This window comes from Megalobrama amblycephala, linkage group LG2 (assembly GCF_018812025.1).
Source record: "Megalobrama amblycephala isolate DHTTF-2021 linkage group LG2, ASM1881202v1, whole genome shotgun sequence".
NCBI classification, from domain to species: Eukaryota; Metazoa; Chordata; class Actinopteri; order Cypriniformes; family Xenocyprididae; genus Megalobrama; species Megalobrama amblycephala.
Window position 1 is genome coordinate 6,371,623 of NC_063045.1, and position 23,124 is coordinate 6,394,746.

General features: G+C 38.1%; 2 protein-coding genes and 1 long non-coding RNA gene across 34 annotated transcripts in view; 1 reads left to right on the forward strand and 2 right to left on the reverse strand.

The window, feature by feature from the left end:
* LOC125263285 overlaps nucleotides 1–23,124 on the reverse strand; it is a 1,003,076-nt gene that overhangs the window by 682,307 nt on the left and 297,645 nt on the right. The gene's annotated exons all lie outside the window — the stretch shown is intronic.
* LOC125263301 overlaps nucleotides 1–23,124 on the reverse strand; it is a 27,877-nt gene continuing 4,753 nt past the window's right edge. For 4 of the 31 annotated variants that reach the window (XR_007183756.1, XR_007183752.1, XR_007183761.1 and 1 more), the window contains 10 exons: nucleotides 22,264–22,328; nucleotides 15,582–15,656; nucleotides 15,386–15,416; nucleotides 15,193–15,267; nucleotides 10,877–10,969; nucleotides 10,110–10,283; nucleotides 8,098–9,880; nucleotides 6,818–7,108; nucleotides 4,301–4,393; nucleotides 1–226 (listed from right to left, as the gene is read on the reverse strand). This is a non-coding gene — a long non-coding RNA (uncharacterized LOC125263301). Of the gene's footprint in view, nucleotides 227–3,916; nucleotides 3,989–4,300; nucleotides 4,426–6,817; nucleotides 7,109–8,097; nucleotides 9,881–10,109; nucleotides 10,284–10,772; nucleotides 10,782–10,876; nucleotides 10,970–13,009; nucleotides 13,057–15,192; nucleotides 15,268–15,385; nucleotides 15,417–15,581; nucleotides 15,657–16,436; nucleotides 16,523–22,254; nucleotides 22,684–23,124 lie in introns of those variants that run through there. The other 27 variants (XR_007183767.1, XR_007183764.1, XR_007183782.1 and 24 more) reach the window with 27 other exon arrangements.
* LOC125263284 overlaps nucleotides 10,159–23,124 on the forward strand; it is a 17,856-nt gene continuing 4,890 nt past the window's right edge. Inside the window, exons 1-11 of the mRNA XM_048182287.1 lie at nucleotides 10,159–10,296; nucleotides 10,895–10,988; nucleotides 13,030–13,176; nucleotides 13,756–13,812; nucleotides 14,285–14,359; nucleotides 15,211–15,279; nucleotides 15,379–15,432; nucleotides 15,600–15,668; nucleotides 16,651–16,710; nucleotides 22,273–22,341; nucleotides 22,434–22,487. Of these exons, the coding sequence (XP_048038244.1) occupies nucleotides 13,065–13,176; nucleotides 13,756–13,812; nucleotides 14,285–14,359; nucleotides 15,211–15,279; nucleotides 15,379–15,432; nucleotides 15,600–15,668; nucleotides 16,651–16,710; nucleotides 22,273–22,341; nucleotides 22,434–22,487 (619 nt within the window). The 5' untranslated portion in view covers nucleotides 10,159–10,296; nucleotides 10,895–10,988; nucleotides 13,030–13,064. The remainder of the gene's footprint in view (nucleotides 10,297–10,894; nucleotides 10,989–13,029; nucleotides 13,177–13,755; nucleotides 13,813–14,284; nucleotides 14,360–15,210; nucleotides 15,280–15,378; nucleotides 15,433–15,599; nucleotides 15,669–16,650; nucleotides 16,711–22,272; nucleotides 22,342–22,433; nucleotides 22,488–23,124) is intronic.

The following is a 23,124-nucleotide window of genomic DNA, read 5'->3' on the forward strand; positions in this document are numbered from 1 at the left end:
AACTGTTTCACAGGGGGGTGAACTTTACTCACAACACACAACAGCCTTTACATAAGGCCAATCTCAAAGATTATAATGAGCTCTAATAGAACAATCCTTAACATTTGCAATGGACAAGGTGCACACACTGGTTATGGACTGCACTTAATTAATCTTTGGTGCCAGATGTGGGAATGAAGCTGGACCAGTGGTAGATCTGAGCATCTAGGCTGAACCATCTTCAAAGCTGTTTGGTGGAGAAAAGAAATAGAAGAAATGTTAGAGCATTTTATAAGGAAATGTACAAGTTAACTGTGGGTTAAAATACTTACTTCTCAAACAATATTGGGCAGTGAACACCATGTACAAGGCAGCAACATGCACACAATACTGTCAACAACCTCAGTACTAGATGCCACACAGCAGCTGTCAATCTGAAGCTGTGACTTCAGATTGATGATTCTCACAGTATTTATATATATTTTTGCTCATTTACCAGCATTGCTGTGAAAGCTGAGTAACAAATAAAACTGAACCATGTTCTGACTACCATATCGTCGCTGTCCGATGAAAACCACGTATGTCCATTTTGAGATTTTTCGACGGATTTAATGTCCAGGTTCATTTCCGTATACAGTATGCTTCACATATCTAAATGGCCAATGAAAAGTTGTGAAATCATGTCATCTGATTTTCACGTATATCCATTTGGTGTCAAAGCTGTCAATCACGCCGTGTATCTCCCGCCCTGTGGAAGCATCTCGCCGGTCTCGTGAAGTTTCATCGAAGCTCAGCACTGGATAGCCGAATAACACTGTGAGGTTACATTGCCAAATAAACATAGCCTGGTGAGACAATGACTTTCCTTTATCGAGGTAAACGTTTCCCCCCTGACGCCAGACGTACGTCTATGAGTGACAAAATTACGGTAGGACTGTGCAAACAAAGTATCTGTCTAGCATTACCATGTCAGTGTATTGATTCATTGTCCCTTTATAGTTTGCAAGAGACATTTAATAAATTTATAATTAATATTAAATAAACTAAGCGTATTTAATAAACTAAGACGTAGGCTATTTAATAAACTGAGCGTATTCATCTGTCAATATGAAACGCGACTTGGCCATTCTAATTAATGATCGGAAGAACGCGTATCGACCACCGTTATTGTAAAATATGCACGTATGTCCATTTAAACTCAATTTTGGTCAAATGTGGATTATATCATTACACTGGCAAGAATATGGTTACATGTAAAGATGCCGTACCAAGTATGACAACGCTACATTCAACTGCTTTTGAAATATGGTGTTTTTTTCACTTCCTGAAAAGTAACCGTTTTGGACATACGCGAGTTTCATCGGGCAGCGACGATATACAATCATCAGCACAGATCAACCAGCCCAAAGCTGTCTGTAGACAGTCAAATTTAAGACCTTTTTAAGACCTTTTAAGACCATAAATATTGAAATTTAAGACCTACACGACGCATTACCAAAAAATATTCAAATCAAAGAAATTCTGAAAAAATCATTTTATTTCAATGAATTTAGTCATTGAAAAAGCATTAATTTAATTTACAGATAAAGCAATCACATTAGTAACCTTCCACACACCACAATGTGACTTGGGTAAAGTTGGTTTTATATTCGCACATTCGGACATCCGTATTCAACAGCCTTGTTAATCACACTACATTAGACATTCACAAGTAAATAAAACAATACTTGCCTATTTTGATCGACTGTGAAAAATGTTGTAAGTTGACAATCGTTGGTTGTCAATATCATGTCGCTGCTTAAAATTCGCAAACATTAATTTATTGCACATTTTTTGGAAAGTCTGAATTTATATTGATAATTCGCTGGAGACCGGAGGGACTAGGCATTGAGGAGGACGACAGCAGTGGTGAGGCTAATTGGCCGAGTCTGCTGAAGGCATTTTGTGGCTAGCTTGTGTTTCTCCGCTTTGGCGTGTGACTCCAGCGCCTTCACACCCAGAGTCCCTAAATGATTTTTTTTTTTTTTTCCAAAGTTTGCAGTGAGCCTCGTACATGGAGCTGGGTACCGCTTGTAACCAACAGCAGAAATCGCTGTGATCTAGCCATGTCTCGCTGAAAGTAACTCTGTGGAGACGCAGACGTATTTCACGGGCAGGTATTGCATTTATCACGGGATTTGTAGTTTTATCAACGCGTATACCAACACCAATATACCCCAGAAAGAACTACGACTCGCTACGTTTTTACTACTTTGTAATAACTTTCAGCAGGTAGCGTTTCTGGAAATGGATATACAATTTATTATTATACAATGTATAGTCTTGATTTGGGAGGTCAATCTGCATTTGTAAGTATGAAAGGGTTTTAAATCTTGTAAATCAAGTAAAATGACTCAAAATCAAGTAATTTAAGCATGCCAAAGTCAACTTTAATCATATAAAATGTAATTTCCCAACAGCAAAATTGTGGCCAGTGAAAATGCTGAGTGGCTAGTAACTTTGGAAAACCACTAGCCACAGTGGCTGGTGAGCAAAAAAGTTAATGTCAAGCCCTGTGTTACAACACGCGTTTTCCTGCGACGTGCATGTGCATGTGGATTGTTTTGCTGTAATCTACCAGCACAAATGGAAAATATGTTCGCGTGAGATCGCATTACAGCGGAGAATTCAAATATCACAAAAGTGCTGTTCATTCACCTCTGCCTGCTCTAGCTGCGTTCAAACAAGCGAGCCGTATATGTTTCCCTCAGCACAGCACATGAGTGTTGTTTGTATTTTGCTCGCGATGCGGTCAGAACTGGAGTTTGAATACGAAAACATGAAAAATACGATTGTTATGCTATACACGCAGAGCGCGTATGATTGGTTTCAGTGCGGAGCTCCGTGGTGAGTTTAATAACACTAGCCACGTGGATCCTAGCTCATACAGAACAAAGTATCCGTGTTTAAAGTTATTTCACACATTCTCCTGCACCAAACATTAACCAGCACAGTGTAGTTATACACACATATTTCATCAAGTCTTCTTCAAATGAATTATATGTGCAAACTGGACACTGATACAGTGGTGTAACCTATCTGAACGCGACACGATTATTCTAAAAGACTGATTTTGAAACTGCAGTGCTCGTAAACGTAATCAAAGTAGCCTATTATTAGCCCTATTAAATATTCTTTCGCATTTCTCCCTTGTGCTTGGGAGTTTGTTGTCATTCTCTACGTGCTCATATATTAATATTCATTCTGTATAATGAGTGTGTTCTATGTCTGTGTTTCATTGGTTGTTCTCTTCCCTCTTCCCTCCCTCTACACTCCGACTTATCCAGAGCTTTACACACCCATTTTTACAGAGTTTTTTGAGCTTTGAGGTGTGAATGACCAGGCTAAAACAGGAGGTTTCATGACCCTTTAATCCCAAACAGACTACCTATGAGTCATAACAGTTTGTTCTTTTGATTTTCTTTACTTTTTTTTATAATAAATTAAGTTAAACTGGCTTCTGCTTTACAACTTACAAAAAAAAAAAAAAAAAAAAAAAAAAACTTATTTAATCAATACTGTCATTTGCATTTATATCACAATCACTATTGTGTGCAATCCAAGTAAAGGGAAAACAGTAAAGTGACTGCAGGAGTCTTTAGGTGTGTATATGTTTTAAAGGTTCACAGTATAACAGTTTTTAATTTCTAAACTATTTAACAACAGGAAGTCAGTCTATTTGATGTTTTATATATATATATATATATATATATATATATATATATATATATATATATATATATATATATATATATATATAAAGTGTGCAGTACATATTCTATCGAAACGCCACTCTCAGCAGCGCGGGTCACATCGGGATGTTAAGTGAGCTCTCAGATTCAATGCGTTTCGAGTATTTGGATTTTAACATGGCCTATTTTGCAAACAACAGGCTCCACGTCAGTTTACGCTCTGAGATAACACTGACATCTAGCGGTTGGGTTTTATACAGTCTGTGGTTTTTGATCGCCTATAATTTTAATAGATGGACAGACAAAAAATAAATAAATAAAAATCTATAACAGTATATACATTTTTCCCCGTGGAATCAAAAATGGTATCGAATATCGGTACTTTTCAAGGTATCGTATTGAAGTTCGAAATTCCAGTATTGTGACAACACTACGGCCTATATATTTACTCCACAAACTAACTCTACAAACATGGAAAAGAGTGATAGATGGACCTCTCAACCTTACAATGAGGAGAAAATCCAGTGCGACTTTGAGCAGATCTGTGGATAAAACACACAACGCTGTTTCAGCAAAAAAATAAAAAATACCTGAGAGTGGAGTTTGTGGGAGAAAATGGTGGCCTCCATACACAGCCCAGTTGCCAGAGTGTCTGGATGATGGAAACCAAACAGGACAGAATTCTGCGTGAGTCAGGTAAGCAGAATAAAATGCACTGTAAATAAACATTAATAAAACAAATGAATATAATTACAGCATGATTACTTTTTGTTATGAAGCTATGGCAGTTTGTTTTCCATTTGTATTTATATTAAATATGTTTTTAGGCTACCATCTTTCATAATTTCCATAGGTTTGTCCAACTTTTTCCTACACCTCACATCGCTTTGCACAAACTATGGGTGTAACTTCTATTAAACTGTAAACATTTTTTTTAAACATTCATCATCATAAGCAAAAGAAAGGGCTATCAAGACCAAACTCAACTGCATTGTGTTCCACTTAAATTGTGTGGCATTTAAATCAGGGGAAGTGATTTAAAAAAAAAAAAAAAAAAAAGTACATTTTAAAATATATTTTCATATTTTCTTTTTTTAGGATTAATCTACACTACCAGTCAAAAGTTTGGAAACATTATTTTTAATGTTTTTAAGTCTCTTATGCTCATTAAGGCTGCATTTATTTCATAATAAATACAGGAAAAACAATAATATTGTGAAATATTACTACAAATTAAAATTATGGTTTTCAATTTTAATATACTTAATATAATTTATTCCTGTGATCAAAGCAGAATTTTCAGCATCATTACTCCAGTCTTCAGTGTCACATGATCCTTCAGAAATCATTGTAATATGCTGATTTATCATCAATGTTGGAAACAGTTGTGCTGCTTCATATTTTATAACCTGTGATACTTTTTCAGGATGATTAAAAAGTTAAAAAATATCAGCATTTATTTAAAAAAGAAATCTTTTGTAACAATATACATATATAATATACAATATAATATTTTTTTTTTAAAGAAATTTATTCTTTTATTCAGCATGTATGTGTTAAATTGATAAAAAGTGATAGTAAAGATTTATATTGTTAGAAAAGATTTATATTTTGAATAAATGCTGTTTTTAACCTTTTATTCATCATTGAATCCTGAAAAAAGTATCACAGGTTCCAAAAAAAAAAAATATTAAGCAACACAACCGTTTCCAACATTGATAATAACTGAGTATCAAATCAGCATATTAGAATGATTTCTGAAGGATCATGTGACACTGAAGACTGGAGTAATGATGCTGAAAATTCAGCTTTACCATCACAGGAATAAATTAGATTTTAAAGTATATTAAAATAGAAAACCATAATTTTAAGTTGTATTAATATTTCACAATATTTTAGTTTTTTTCTGTATTTATTATGAAATAAATGCAGCCTTAATGAGCATAAGAGACTTCGTTCAAAAACATAAAAAAAAAAAAAAAAAAAGTAATGTTTCCAAACTTTTGACCCATAGGGTATAAAAATTTTTGGGGAAAAAAAAATAAAATTGTTTAATAAAATGTTATGCTAGTAAAAAGAATAAAGCCATAATACAGATATTTTAAAATGTCTTTGACATAATGGTGATAAAACTAATATATTATATATAATAAAAAAATTAACTAAAAAAAAAATAATTAAACAGAATTAATGAATGAATGTCACGTGACCGTATACTATATATATCCGATGACCGTTATAATTTGTATCAGATGACCGTTGTGATTTCCTCAGCCTACTGTACTCTCAACTTTTTTTGATTAATTTTCCCACATTAATAACCTGTAAATAGCTCCAACTGTATATATTACGTTCCTGTTCAGTCGTTACACGTTTTTTTACTTTGTTGTTTTTCTAGTTCATTATTAGTCGGCTTTAAGTTTGTTTGTAGTTTGTCTTCAGTTCGGCGAGTTGTTGGTAAGTATATGTATACAGTATTAATCAGCCTTTTGATATCTTGACGTTTAATTATATTCGAAATAAGTATTATTATACATGTATGTATACACAGACAATAAATAATCACCAACACAAACGTCGTAATTAAAACAAAATGCCTACAAGTTTTTATAGGCGCGTTTTTTCCGTTCCTCACAACAGCTGTGACTGACAACATCCGCGGGGGGCGGGGCGAGGGGAAGGGGCGGGAAAATCTAAAGCGTTGCTTTGCTCAATACTGATTGGTTAGACCATACGTGTCCAAACTCGGTCCTTGAAGGCCGCTGTCCTGCAGAGTTTAGCTCCAACTTGCCTCAACACAGCTACTTCAAGTGCGTTTAATTGTGGCTGGAGCTCAGCGCAGAGAAAAGTAACGTGTAAAAAATTGAAGTGCTGCTCTACTTAACACTTGTGCCGAATGCAAAAATCGCCATTTTATGCCATCAAACAGAGCACTTTAAGTATTTGGTATCCGAAACCATAGTGGACGTTATCGAGTGTACTCACATTTTTCACAGACGGATTAAGTTACACAAGCACTAAACATATGATGGTCATTAGACCATGCAAGACCCACTATTTGTTAACATGCACAGCTAACAGGTCGTGTTAAACATGATTAACGTTACCTTCGTGAGTGACGATGACACCCTGGGACAGACCAAGCACAGGCCGTTTCCAGCTTGAATTCAGACGCGCTTCGGTGAATCACAGAAGGAGCCTGTACGAGGATGGCAGTGCAACACACAGTCAAGATCACGGGATTTAGTCAAGTTCACGAAACCAAGACATGCATGCTTTGCTGGTACCATGACGCCGATCAAACTCCGTCCATCCGTCGATTTGGGATTTGAACTGGAGTTCTTGGAGCGCGCGCACTTGAAAGTGTGACATCAGCAGCGAACAGCCAATCGCATGCCCTGAAACAGAGAATCCGAATTCACTTCCCGCGAGACACTTGCTATTCAATACTCTCAGTTGAAGAAGATTGAATATAAAGTACAGAAATGCATCTAGACAGCAAGATAACTTTTATGATACAGCAAGATATTTAGTTTATATTGTTGAGTATAAATATGATCAAGACTCCATTTATTAAGTCAAATGCAGTAAAACAGTAAAATGGCTCAATTTTATTACGAATTAAAAAAAACTTTTCTTTTTGAACATATTTTAAAATGTAATTTATTCCTGTGATCAAAGCTGAATTTTAAGCATCATTATACGGTCTTCAGTGTCACATGATCCTTCAGAAATCGTTCTGATGTTTCTAACATTTCTTATCAAAGGATTATCACCACTAGAATCCATACCATTCTTAAATATTTAAATAAAATTACATTTTTTACAATTGTTTTTACTGTATTTTATCAGATAAACATAGCCTTTCTAAACATAAGAAACTTCATATCCTCCTTACTAGTCCCAAACTTCAAAATTTTGTGTGCGTGTTATGTATGTGTCTGTGTAGACTTCAGATGCAAAAGCCTCCAAGTGCCATCTGAAATTTTCTTATAAAATGTGCATCTTTACAAGGCTTCTATGTTTAGGTTCAGTAATTTAACTTTAATGGCAGTTCTATTTAAAACAGGAGCCTGATAAAAATGCTCACTTTATAAGAATATTTTAGATGACACTTAGAGGCTTTTGCATCTGAAGTCATCATCCTTTGAGTTCAACTGATGATGCTTTATAGTACATCAATTGTGTTGATGCAAATATATTGGTAGGCCAGTAAACAAACAACAAAAAAGGGTTTGTTTGTGTTAAGGTCTTAATACTATGGCTTGCAATGAGCCGTCCTATTGGACGCTGAGGAGAAAAGCCAAGGAGAAGGTGGATCAACAACTGCAGACAATAAATGCAACAACTTCGGGGACGGAGTTGAGTTGCATGCACAGTGACTCACGTAACGCCTGTCAATGTCAAATCGATGATGAAGACACATTTATGGACTGTCTCTCTCAGATTGACGAGACTGAAGCTGTCAATATGGCAAGTGTTCTTGATGACAGTGAATCAGACCCCGAGTCAGAGTCTGAAACCGATCCAACTTCCCTAGGAGAAGATTTGGCAACCTGGGCTACTGAAAACAAAATCTCACACGTGGCATTAAATTCATTACTAAACATACTACGTCAACATAGTTTGAATCTGCCAAAAGACTCAAGAACGTTGCTAGGAACGGTGCGTGGGAACCCTCAAATACAACACAAAGCTGGTGGCCAGTATTACCATTTTGGAGTACTAAATTCAATCACAGAGGTGCTACATCAGAATGTCAAGATTCTGAGCAACATTCACACATTGGAGCTTCAGGTCAACATCGATGGTCTGCCACTCTACAAGAGTTCGTCAACACAGTTCTGGCCCATTCTTGGAACACTGCAAAATATCAGACAAGAAGAACCAGTGACAATAGGTTTATTTTGTGGCACAGGTAAACCTACCTCACTGACCGAGTATCTTGAAGACTTCATCACGGAAGTAAATGAATTGGGTAATGGATTTGAGTTTGAAGGAGTGAGGTTAGCTTTACAACTTTCTTCGATGGTTTGCGACGCACCTGCTCGTGCATTCCTAAAAAACATCAAAGGTCACACAGGCTATCATGGATGTGAAAAATGCACACAGGATGGAGTGTACCTGAAAAATAGGATGACATTTCCAAGAAGCGACATGCCTCTAAGAACCAATGAGAGCTTCAGAAACAAGACCGATTCTGATCACCATCATGGCATGTCACCCCTTGAACAAACTTCCCTGGACATGGTCTCTGGCATCCCCCTCGATTACATGCACCTCGTGTGCCTCGGAATCATGAGAAGACTTCTCCACTTGTGGTTGAAGATGGGTCCTCTCACTTGTAGGCTGTCGGGATTTCAAATAAACACATTAACAGAAAGGTTAGTGAATGCTCAGAGAAGCGTGCCCATGGAGTTCGCAAGGAAACCAAGGGCACTGAGGGAAATTGACAGGTGGAAGGCAACAGAGTTCAGGCAGTTTTTACTGTATACCGGACCTGTTATGTTGAAAGATCTCCTTACCACAGAGGTGTACAAAAACTTCTTGCTGCTTTTTGTGGGAATCTTCATCCTGTGCAACAACAGTCTGATGGAAGATTACTGTGATTATGCCAATGACATACTGGTTCTCTTCGTCAATCACTTCGGTCAACTGTATGGGCCACAATTCCTGTCCTATAATGCACACTGCCTTGTACATCTTGCAGATGATGCAAAAAAGCATGGCGTGCTAGACAACTTCAGTGCTTTCAAGTATGAGAATCACCTGAACAAACTCAAAAGGCTTCTGAGGAAACCAACATGCCCTCTGAGTCAAATAATAAAAAGATTCTCAGAGATGCAAAGAAGCTGCAAAAAACCTCACAAAACCAGGCCACATCTGCTCAAAAAACAGCATGCAACTGGTCCTCTACCTGCATCCTTTCATGAAGCGACACAGTATAAAGAGTTAAGGACAAGCCCTTACACTCTTAAATTGGACCGGGCAAACAGTCACGTTTACATCGGCGGTAAAGTTGCAAAGCTGCAAAATATCATTTCATTCAGGGATGAAATTTATGTAGCTTACAGCACCTTCAACCATCAGGAATCTTTTTTTGACTATCCCCTACCATCCTCTACACTCGGCATTTATTTAGTTGACGATCTCTCAACCACCGTCGAGTTCTGCAAATTTGAGGAAATAGAGAACAAAATTTTTCTTGTCCCACATCAACATCATTTTGTTGCAATTCCACTTTTACATACAGATTAATTCTTTATCAGCACTTTTTGTTCCATAGTTTATGCATTTGAATTACATAGTTGAATTTATCCAAGTTAATACACAATATGGGTTTCAGGCTGGCAGTTCTCTTATATATTAAAAAAAAAAAAAAAAAAAAAAAAAATGTACCTAATAGTGGAGTTTGAGGGAGAAGGGACGACTGGACCAGTTGCCAAGTCCTGGTATGCTGACGGATACTCCTGGTGGCCACCATATAAAGACATTGACAGGCTGTTAAAGAGTGTTAAAATCATGGAGACACCACAGCCAGAGAAGGGGTGGACCCGGCATAAAACAAGAATCCTGCATGAGTCAGGTAAGAGTAAATTATACTGTAAATTAAACATGATTGTGGCGAGGGGGGCGTGGTTTAGCGAGGTCTGCGGCGGGAGAGAGCATCGGGAGATCTTTGGTGAGTGAGCGAGTTAAATGTAAATCACGAACACCTGTTCTCATTTCAGTAATTGGCGCGGAGACAGGTTAAAACGCCGCGAGAAGCAGGAGTCGGTGAGAGAGAGGGGAACTGCTGACTGAGCAGCTGGTGCACGACTAACTGGAGTGAAGCCCATTGTGGATTGTACAGCCGTGACCAGGAGTGAAGCCCTTTGTGGATTGTATATGCCGTGACTGGAGTGAAGCCCTTTGTGGATTATTTTATTTGCTGTTGTGCCTTGCACAGTTTTTGTTGGACGTTTCTAATTCTTGAAATAAAGCTCAGTCAGCAGTTGAACGCCGACCCTGTCCCCTTCCTTCCTACACTTAAGAACATTAGTTGTATTACAATGATCTTACCCAGCATACCTGCATTTCATTTTTCAGAATCTTTGTACATCATTTATCTATACTGTAAAATGTGGTCTCACATAAAGCTTTAATAAACAAAACTGAAACCTTACCTGTATTTCATTTTTCAGCATCTTTTCAAAATGTAGCCAACAACTGGAAGAAGGCCAGCTATACATCCGACATAAATTCAGAACCCGAAATTGCTGGAAAAAGGATTCCAAAGTAAGTCCTCACAAAAGACAAAGAAATGTTTTAACACATGTAAATGCCATATACTTTCGTTTCAACCAACTTTACCATAGTTCAACTGAATATTTAAATAATTGAATAGCAGCTTCAGTATGATTGTTACAGGTTTTAAAGTGTTTCTGCCATCAAGTACTCACCCTCAAGTCGTTTCAAACCTGCAAGACTTTCGTTCATCCTCTGAACACAAATTATGTTGATGTCTACGCTCAGACATCAACGCAACTACCCCCTCAAGGACCAGAAAGGTAGTAAAGACATTGTTAAAAATAGTCCATGTGACTATAGTGGTTCAACCACAATTTTATGAAGCGATGAGAACCCTTTTTCTGAGCAAGAAACAACAACAACAAAAATTGTTGAAAATAATTCAACAATTTCCTCTACCATGTCAGATTCCATCACGCATGCACAAGAGCACCACGATGTACAGGTATGTGCGTGGTGCTGAAGCAGGAGCCGGCGTTTTGACCAAGCGGCAACCTCCCCCTTTTTCTCATGAAGCCAATACGGAAGTAACTTAAACTGCGATTCATCGACTGGCCGCTAGGGACAGGCTCCAAAAGAGAGCAGAATCTCATTGAGTCCCATGTTAAATTGGCCAAGTTTACAGCAGAAAAAAAACATGTTTACAAGTTGGTTCAAATTGTGGTTTTGGTCTATACTGCTATTTTTGCCCTTCATGACAACTCTGAGGGGGGTGAATTTTTTTATAACTTATCCGTTTAAATTATATTAAGCCTTAAAGTTCTGCATAATTAAGGGCGGTCACTTGAGTGACAGGTAGATTGCGCTGCTGTCTGTGTGAGCCGTCATGTTACCTCAGCTGCCGCTGAATTTGGCATCTCAGCCGTATTTGTGCTCGATTATTTTATACAATTATAAAATATGGCTTGCTGCATAATATTCGAGACTGATGTGTGTCTGTGTAGATGTGCATGCATGGGGAAGAAACAGAACACACGTTGTTGGATCGTGGCATTGGCTGAAAGTTTTGGTTGTGAGATTTACTACAATGACAATGGCGGGAGGATATCAAAATCCGACAGCACTGCTTGGATATTATAACTAAAACTGCTGCACTATTTTGAAAAAAAATATACTTTGGACACGGCCTCATTTGTTTGTTAGATACGATCGTATACAGTTTTACAACATAAACGCTGCTCAGATTGCATCCTTTCTTGAAGAACGATGACAGAGAGCAGATCATTCAGAAGAAATGTGACGTTTTTTTGTTTTGCAATGGACACTCATATTTTACCCAAGTGCCACGGATTGGATTCATCTCGCGATCTCTATTTCATTATAAAGGTATGAAGTCCCATTTGATTTTCCATGTTGTTATTTGCACACCCAACACTACTGGTGTTGGAGGATCTATATCTTAAAAAACACCGTAGATTGACAGTAAACCTTTAGAACGTTCTGATGATAAAACTTGTCTTCATTAATATTTTAGATCGTATCTAAGATAGATAGATAGCTCCTTTGCTGCTAACATGGTCGTGTCGAGCTAGACGGGCGTGGTTTCAGCAACCAGTCATATCAGCTCAAACCACCTCCCCACCTCTTTGCTCATTTTCAGTTATCCGGGAGTGACGTGCGGTGACGCGCAGCTAAGATGGCCGCAGCCTCATTTACGCGTCAAAACTGCTGTTCAGAACTCTATGGGTGACGTCACGGACGCTACGTCCATATTTTTTTTACAGTCTATGGTTTTGACACAGAACCCGCTGCGTTTGTGCTGCGTTTACCAAAAAGAGGTGGTAGTGGCATTGCTGTCTACGGGGGGGGGTCAGAAAGTTACTGGATGTCATCAAAAATATTTTCATTTGTGTTCTGAAGATGAACGAAGGTCTTACAGTAAATTATGAAAATTATTATTTTTGGGTGAACTATCCCTTTAAGGAGAAATAAAGCATAAAATGTTTTTATTCCATTTATATGAGTATTTGCTACATCACACAAGGGGCAATTAATGTGTGCAGTTGTACTTTTTTCTTTGTGTTCCTAGAAAGAAACTGTGCTCCAACCACATCTACTCATCGGATGATGAGGCACCAGAACAACCACCTCTTAAAAAAAGAAAAAACTGCAGACAAAGAAAGTGTTCCACCAGCACCAAAACCTCCATCAATTCCAAAACGCACAAAGAAAAAAGGTAATGGAAAATAAATGTAAAAACATGTAAAACATGGTAATAAAATGAATGATATGAATAACAATACACATTACATTTAAACTCCAATTTTAATTTTTTTTCCCCCCTGATGAAAGAAATGCATAAATGAAGAAAGCCAAACTATTAAATGTCATGGATGTATATTTTTGTCATGGATGTGTATGGATGTCATGGATGTGTATTTTTTGTGTGTGTGTGTGTGTGTGTGTGTGTGTGCGTGTGTGTGTGTGTGTGTGTGTGTGTGTGTGTGCGTGTGCGTTCGTCAAAATGAATTTATTTTTTTTTCAAAACGTTATTTTTACAGAGATCGGTAGTATATTAGTAAAATCTTATGTGTTGATGACAATTAAAAAAAAAAATTCATGATCCATGACATTCAATATTTTTGCTTTCATCACCATTTGTTTTTCTTTCTTCAACATTTTTTTTCAACATCAAAAAATTGATCTATGTAATTCTCAAATTTGGTTGATTTACACAGAATGGCCCAGTATGAAATAAGTAAGATTAAAAGTGCATAACAGCCAGAATACAAAAACAAAATGTCCCTTTTATCAGGTCCTGTTGTGCAACCTCAGGTTTTGCAGAGCAGAGCTGTAAACTCTTTAAGCAACTGTAAGTCTGAAGATCTCTTATCTTAAATCATTTTAATTGTTCTATCCAAATCTACAATTATTATTTAAAGCTACAACTATGTCAGCGGTTCTTAATCCTGTTCGTCACATTTTGTATATCTCTTATCACTTCAGACATTTGTGCTATTCGACCGTGGATTTCACAGGATCCACCATGATTCCAGTTCGAAGGGAGCATATATTTTCCATTCAAAGGACATTAAAGTGCATAAGACATCCCTTTAAATTGTATTTATTCATAGAGTTATATTACGTCACACTTCTCTAGTTTCATCAGGCAGTGGCGTTGCGCAAATCCTTGAATGAATGTTCCTAATTGAACTAAACCTTAACAGATTTCCTGTGCAGGAAAAGAATTAAGAACCGCTGAATTAAGTAACTGTTGAAACATACAGCTGCAGAACTGTAGCTATCAAAATGAACATCACTAATGACCCCCCGACTGTCAACAGCATTTGTTAATCAGCAACAAAGTGATATGGAAGACCAACAGCAGACCTGGTGTGAGAGTCTCCCCAGCTTTCAAGGTAAATTATTAGTTGTATCTGGCTGGTGGGAATGCTCAAATGAAGTCAAACATGTGATGCCAATTAATGGGTTATTTGACTCAAAGAAACTTTTGTGAATTGTGTCATTCCTAACCCATAAACTATTTTCTATTTTCATTAAGATGTCTTTAATGAACACAGTAGGGGTGCAACGGTTCTCGGTAAAAAAAAAGAAAAAGAAAAAAAGTACCGTTCTCCACTTACAGTTCGGCACGCACTTGCACCCCAGTCCATCTCGAAAAACGACCCATCTATAGGCTAATATGGTTTGTTTAAAATAGCAACGTGGAAGATGGACAGAGTTCAGATAATGTATATTTCAGTCGATGGATGCGCATTCTGGCTTCTAAAAATGTTACAACGATAATCAGAAAGCGTGGACAAAACAGTCACTCAGTGTAAACTTTGTTCAATGCTAGTGCTGTATGCTCTAATGTCCAGTCATTTACACTGTTATCACCCGGGTGTTGATGTGAGTGCAGGTGAGACCTGAACAGCACACATTGCTATCTGTGTGTTTAAACTAAACTCATTTAAGCCTGGCTAATTTAAATATTCAAGAGCAAGACGCAAAAGAAAACTTGCGCGTGCCGTGAGAGCGTGCATACACTTATTTCAGACAACGTGCAAATACAGAGTTCTCTATCAAGTCTTGCGTAGCAGTAATATTGGAGTGGAGGCTATCAATACATAGAGAAACTTCATATGCATTACTTTTACAATTATGTTTATCATCTTTAAAGTGTGTAAGTTATGGGGAAATGCCCTGTTAATGGAGGAACAGTAACCTCACAATTACATGTGCAACTTACACAATCCACCTTTTGCAGCTCCAGTGCGTGTTTCTCAGCCAGACCATCACGGAGACGGTTGGAGTATTGATCCACCTAACACACAAGGTACAAGAGCACAATCAGGGATGAGGAAATCAGAAACACATTCACAGCATTTAAACAATCTAAAACTAAATAACATAATATTTTGCGTTCAAACCATAGACCACACCTTTTCTGTCATGAGACCCTCAGGGGACCACCTTGGAAGAACGCAGAGTAAGATAAATGCACATAAATTCACTTAAGTAAATTTTACACCCCTCACCCAAATAGAATCAAGTTAATGAAAAAAAAAAAAAAAAAAAACAGTTCAAATTGCAATTGCAATGTACTGTTAATTTGCAAATGTAATAAATGCAACTTACCCACTCCAATTTTCTCAGCGACTGTGGGCATCTCTCAGGCAGACCATCACGGAGCCGGCTGGAGTGTTCATCCACCTAACACACAAGGTACAAGAGCATTAATTACAATAAGGAGGAGGAAACAAGAGAAGCTATTTAGAGCACTTTACAGAATTTTAAACAGCATAATATTAGATGATCTTTTCAATCCATAGAGCACACCTTTTCTGTCCTGAGACCCTCAGGGGACCACCAAGGAAGAACACAGAGTAAGTTACATTTGATCACTATTACAGAGTTGTAATAAAGCAATAAGCCCCAAGAAGCTGTGGTTTTCAGTGAATTTATAACAGCTAAGGAGATGCACACCAGTAATGTTTTTTTTCTAGTGTACATTTATAAAAGCTACTTAAATATAATAAATAAATATTCTAATTGAACTAGGATATAAGTTATAAGATATATAACTAAGGCCTAATCCTGGCTTAGCCTAAGCCCTGTCTGTGAAACTGGGCCTATATCACGGATCATATCGAATCATATCACCGATACATATCATCGCGTTTTTTATATCGCGATATAACGATGTATCGTTACACCCCTATTTTTAACTGTTAATGCGTTTGTTGTGTTAATTTTGATTTTCTTCACACACACAGCAAGATTTGCCGTCTAAACACTTTTTTCCAGCCCGTTTTGATTGAGAACATATAAACTGTCCTGAATATCAGCAGTTTCTAAACAATCAGCTGATAACAGAAATAATTGCTTGTATTGGCTGATACATTGGTGTATCTCTAGTTGTAATTCATGTAATTCTTTGGTTTTATTCTTTCCTAAAATTTCAATTAGCAACACATTTTTCTGTGCGTTTACTTGTGTTGATAAGCAAATCTTATCTTCTCCACCTTTCTCAGCGACACTGGGCATCCCTCAGGCAGACCATCACGGAGCCGGCTTGGTGTTGATCCACCTAACACACAAGGTACAAGAGCATTAATTACAATAGAATAGGGAGGAAGAAACCAAAAACATTTCAACTTCAACAAAATCTAAAACTGTTTATTACATTATCTTTTCAAATCCACAGAGCACACCTTTTCTGTCCTGAGACCCTCAGGTGATTGTGACCACCAAGGAAGAACACAGAGTAAGAAAAAAAATAATGAAAATAAATAAAACAAAAGAAACAACAGCACACTCAAGTTCACTTGTGCATTCACATCATTTTGTGCAGATATATAATACATCCAGAAAGTATTCTCAGTTATAGCCTTATTCCAAAAAGGATTAAATACATTTTTTCCCCCTCAAAAATTCTACAAACAATACCCCATAGTGACAACATGAAAGATGTTTGTTTGAAATCTTTGCAAATTTATTTAAAAAACAAACAAACAAAAAAACATGTGCTTAAGTATAGAGGGTATGCATCAACGTCACTTTCCCGCCGGAACGCGCTCCCTCAGCTGGACTGAGTGGCAAAAGATCCTTCTGCGTGACTGGATTTAACAGAGGAAACTCCGAAAACACAAGTAAAACTAACGATTACACTAAAGGTTGGGCTCGAAAGTGTTCCTTACAACTTGTCAAATAAACCTAATCCATGGATATTGACATGCAGCCAGAAGTCGTGTTTCAGGACATTTATATGTGCCTGATTTATTTTTAATACCGTATATATTCAAAACTGTAATGCAGAATATTTAAGACAATATTGGCTGAATAGACGGCAATACTGAGCTAAACTGCAAACTGTTTGCCCTCTCTCTCTTCACCGTTCCCACATCTCAGACCTCAAATACATAAAATATTCCCCTTTAAAAGACATTAGTTTTTAAAGTAAGAGTAAAGGAAACAATGTACAGTACTTATTGAAACCACCAAGTACCCTTGTAAGACCCCACCCCCTCACCTCCATAAAAACACTTTCTCATTGGATCTATGCAAATCCCATAATTGACCTATTTTAATCTCAAAAAGGTGAGTTGTCACTGAAAGGTGAGGAGTTTGCATCCATGTTTGATGGATGAACTTGCGCTTCAATTAGTCTCGTCACGTCAAAAGTGATAATACTTTTCGGTTTTATGGACGTCGCCATCTTTAATGTTATGTTGGTCACTGTTGTTATGGTTACTAGTAAGAGAATATGGGCTTGACTCTCGTTGGACGTTCATACAGACGCTACTGTGTTCCAGACGCTACTGTAAGTTGCTGTGTGAACGAGACTTTAAGACTGACACCTGTAAGTAAATGCGATTGTCAATCCCAAAAACTGACAGTGAGAATGTGGCCTTAGTCAGGGAGGTGACCAAGAACCCAATGGTCACTCTGACAGAGCTCCAGCATTTCTCTGGTGGAGCTTGAGAGGTCCTGCAAAGATGAAAGAAACTGCCCAAAAATAGGTGTGCCAAGCTTACCGCATCATACTCAAAAAGACTTGAGGCTGTAATTGGTGCCAAAGGTGCTTTAACAAAGTAAAGGCTGTGAATACCTATGTACATGAGATTTTTTATTTTTTATTTTTAATATATTTGCAAAGATTTCAAACAAACTTCTTTCACATTGTCATGGTGGGGTATTGTTTGTACAATTGAGGAAAATAATTAATTTAATCACTTTTGGAATAAGGCTGTAACACAAAATGTGGAAAAAGTGAAGCGCTGTGAATACTTTCTGGATGCACTGTAAGTCGTAATTAGGGATGTCAATTTACACAAATACCCATGACTGATCATCGTTTAAATGAATTGATCGATTAATTGATCGATTAATCATTAGCCTTAATACTGTGATATGCGTTTACTGCAGTGGCATATAGCCAACAGCATGACAGGGAGTGCACATGCAGCTTTTTAATCTAAATAAAGGGCTAATAGGATTGTAAAATGAGGTGATGTGATTGATCATTTATTAAATCACTTATTTAATAATCAAATATAACAACTAATACAACGTGTCACGAACGCTGCCTCAGATGCTTGATTGTCAGAATGTGAGCTGAAAACAGCAACTAAACTCAATGAATTCACAATGATTTATTAAAGGGTTAGTTCACCCAAAAATGAAGTTTCTGTCATCAAGTATTCACCCTCATGTCAGCCGAAACCCATAAGACCTTCGTTCATCTTCAGAACACAAATTAAGATATTGTTGATGAAATCCAATGGTTTCTGAACCACACATAGGCAGCAACATCATTGCACCTTTTGATGTCTGTAGTCAAGGTAGTCAAGACATAGTTAAAATAGTCAACCTGACTACAGTGGTTCAACCTTAATGTTATGAAGCGATGCGAATACTTTGTGCGCAAAACGAAAATAAAAACAGTACTGGCTGAAGCTGTACACGTGAGCACAACGATGGATGCGTGTGATGCTGACACAGGATTCGGCCAATACTGAGCTGGTGTTCGGACATAAACATGGAAGACTGCACTACATCAACTCTGTATGACAACAGTTCAAATTGTTAAAGTCACTTTTTGTTTTGGTTTTGCGCACAAAAGGTATTCTTGTCCCTTCATAACATTAAGGTTGAACCACTGTAGTCATATTGACTACAGAATAGGGATGTCTCACGATTTTCGAATATTCAATTCGTTGATTTAATAATAGAATAATCGAACAGGTTGTGCGATTTTCATCTTTAAAAAATCCTCGTTTTCAATGGTGACACGTTCATGTAAACAGAGGGTGGCGCGTGGCATGACTAGCGTGGCATGTAACAGAGACGTTAAAATCAATGTTCACACAAGTGCCGTCATTCAGGCTGTTCACAAGGCCTGTTCTGTTATAACGCGTTTAGTCATTAGTTAATCATTATATGCAGTGCCGCGTTAAGCCTTCGCGGGGCCCTGGGCTAACGCAGATCTGAGAAACACATCAACACGGAACTTTTCACTGTCCGTGAGAATATGATCGGGAGTTGTGGATTCATCTGCTCTTGTTTTCCTTTTTATTTTGCGACTGGTTGCGGTTCTGTATTCTTGGTTGACAGACATTTGTTTAGCCATTATCTCAAACTCTTCAAACTGCTCGCGTAAATTTTCAACGAAAGTTGCAAGTGACTGAAGCATTTCTACAGCTGTCACTAGATCCAGGTCTACTTTTTGAAGAATTGAGCTAGTTTTCTGAAAGTTTTGCAGGATCTTGTTCCATAATATGCATAAAAATGCAGTCTCAAGACGGCCCATTTTTTTCACAAGAGATTGAGCTTCATTTCGAGTAGCAGGGTTTTGACTGTCGTCTGCTGACAAGTTAAGCAAGACATCCATTATCTTTTTATAATGCAGTAAAAGGGCCTTGGTGGCCTGCGCGTGAGCGGCCCATCGGGTGTCGGACAGTCCTTTTAATGTCTCCAGGCGACAGTTTTCGTTTAATTCAAGTCCATCCATAAAAACTTTCCATCGCCTAGGGGATGCCGAAAAAAAATTAAAACATGACTGTATAAATCCAAAAAATGAAACTGTCTCACTGCAGCAAGCAACACTGTTCATTCCAACAAGGTTCAGTGAATGAGCAGCGCATGGTATCCAGTCTGCTAATGGGTTCACCTCCTGAATGTGAGCCCTCAAACCCCTATAAAGACCAGACATATTCGACGCATTATCATAGCACTGGCCCCTGCAGTTTTTAATATCAAGATTCATCTCATTTAGAATCCCTGATACAGACTTGAAAAGTGAATCTCCCGTGTGACTAAATATGGGTAGAAATTTTAGAAAGCGTTCGAATATTTCCCCTTCTGTAGAAACATAACGTACCACAAAGGTGAGCTGGTCCACATGTGTCAAGTCGGGGGTGGAATCGACTATTAGGGAAAAATATTTAGAGCTCTGTATTTGAAGAATTATTTCAGCTTGAACTCTCTGTCCCATCAGTGCAATAAATTCCTCGCATACTGTGTTAGATAGATAAGATGCAGTTCCCCTGCCCTTATTTCCATATGTTCTCATGTGTTCTGCAAGAAAAGGGTCAAACTTGCTAAGAAGTTCAAGTATCCCTAAATAATTGCCATTGTTTGGAGACCCGATCGTCTCAACGTCTCCCCGGAATGCAAGGCCGCGTTCTGAAAGAAACTGTATGACCGCAACCACCCGTTTTAGAACTTCTTGCCAATATTTCTGCTCGTCTTCACATTGCTCTTTCAGTTCTGCATCTATTCCATGAGCCTGTGTCCGTGCCAACCATGTAAGCATGGCATTTCTATGAGGCTGACTTGATTCATGTTCCTCCGCACGCGCGCACGCATGTTTCCAATCACAAAAACCGGAGTGAGAAAAAGAACTCGACTGCCCAAATAACCGACAAAAGAAGCAATACACGTTTCCAGTCGAAGGAGAATAAACAAGCCATTCTCTTTGCACAGTTTCGCCATTGCGCATAGAGCGAGTAAACAAGGTTTTGCTTAAACACCTCTTCTGGTTTTTGTAAATTCGCTCTGATGCATGGAATGGCGCGTCTTTATTTTGACACAACAGGGATGCTTTTACGCCCTTACTAACCCAGTAAGAACGCAATTCCTCGGTGACAGCAAGGCCCCAACAAGCAACATCAGTGGATGTAATGTGTTCTTTAATAGGAGAAAACTGCTGGCCTGTATCAGTTGCATCATCATCGTCACCTGATTCAGAAGTGCTGGCAGAAGGAGGGGTAGGTAGCGGCCTATATTCGGCCTATCTGTGGCCGAGGCCGCCGATGTCTCGCCAGATTCGCATAGCTCCGCGGCTGATGTTGTAGCTGAATCTGATAGGGAATTAGTCTCGTTGTCTTTACCTCTGTCGGCAGTGTTAGCTATGGGTTCTTCTGAATTTTTTTTAAAGAAAGTCGTAAGCTTTGGCATTTTTCTCAGAGTTTCTTCATTTCTCTGTTTTTTTTGTTGCTGCTCTTTTCTCTTTTTAGCGCCACTGTCATATTTTCTTAGGCCTACATTTTCGTTCGACATGGTGATGATGTCCTGTATTTACTGCGTGTCCGCTGTGAATCTTGATTTGTGTGTGGCAACGATGCTCTACGTAGGCATAATTACCTCGATCATATCTTGTTTTAAAATGCAAAATAAAATTTTTCTCGGGGGCCCCCTAGTGTTCGGGGCCCTGGGCTGCAGCCCATGTTGCCCATTAGGATAACGCGGCCCTGATTATATGGCTTGGGTTAAGACAGCCTATTCCCCAATGAAAGTGCGAACTGTCTCTCTCTCTCTCTCTCCCTCCCTCTGTGTGTAGTGTATTATAGTAGGCCTACATGCATGTGTGTATGCAGGGGAGGGGTGCGATTTTCGAATAATATTTGAAATGAGGCGCCTGTACAGAGATCTGTCATGCCACATCAAGGAGTGTAAAAATGGACATTTTTGTTTGAATTTTGAGAATGGACAGGGGTACGTTCGGTACACCATGAGAGTATCGCGGTACGTACCGTACCCTAGACCAGACCAAAGCTGCAGGGGGTGCCAGGAATAAATCACACTCAAATATGGACTACAACACATCCCCAGTGTAAAAACTACATTAGAGTCCTTAATGTACTCAGAAAAACCCTGATTTACTGACTGGAGATTGTTGGTAATGCCAGTGTAATAATGAATAAATGAACCATACTGTTATTATAAGAAGTGAACCAAAATCTGTGTTAAGCTTTTCTGTTAAAATTGTAGTGTTTGTTAACTTGTGTTGGTAACAAGCAAATCTTACCTGCTCCACCTTTCTCAGCGACACTGGGCATCTCTCAGCCAGACCATCACGGAGCCGGCTATGGTGTTGATCCACTTAACACACAAGGTACAAGAGCATTAATTAGGCCTGAGGAAATCAAACACATTCACAACATTTAAACAATCTAATACTTATAATTACATCTGTTCAATCCATAGAGCACACCTTTTCTGTCCTGAGACCCTCAGGTGGCCACCAAGGAAGAGAACAGAGTATGTTACCTACAAAGTATTTTTGTACATATATTGTTTTATGCCATCATGAAAACTTAAATAAGCTGAGGCTGATGGTTTTTACTTTCCAACTCCCCCATTTTCAGCTCCAGTATGTCTCTTAAAGGGTTAGTTCACCCCAAAATGAGATTTGTCATTAAGTACTCACCCTCATGTTGTTCCACACCAGTAAGACCTTCGTTCAGAACACAAAGTAAGAAATTTTTGATAAAATCTGAGAGATGTCAGTTCCTCCACTGACTGTCTTTGCATCTGACACTTTAACTCTTCAAAACGATAAAAGGCCTGTTTACATCTGGTTACTTCATGCGTTTTTACAGACCGGACGATTTCATTTACACTTGGCCACATAAATGTGTCACCGCAAAACGGATATAAATCCAATCTTCAATTCCCATGCTATATGCAAATTTAATGGATTATACGTCAATGAAAGAAACAGATATGAGCTGCATTTTATTGATCATCAGCAAGCTAATTTCAGAATCAAAGACCGCAATAGGAGAGAGAGCGGCATCAGCACTGGTAAGATCAATGGTCAAGGTTTACATGCAAGTAAAAACCTAAATTGAATCTGTTCATCATATAAAGCAATCGAGTCTTCAGAAAATTTGGA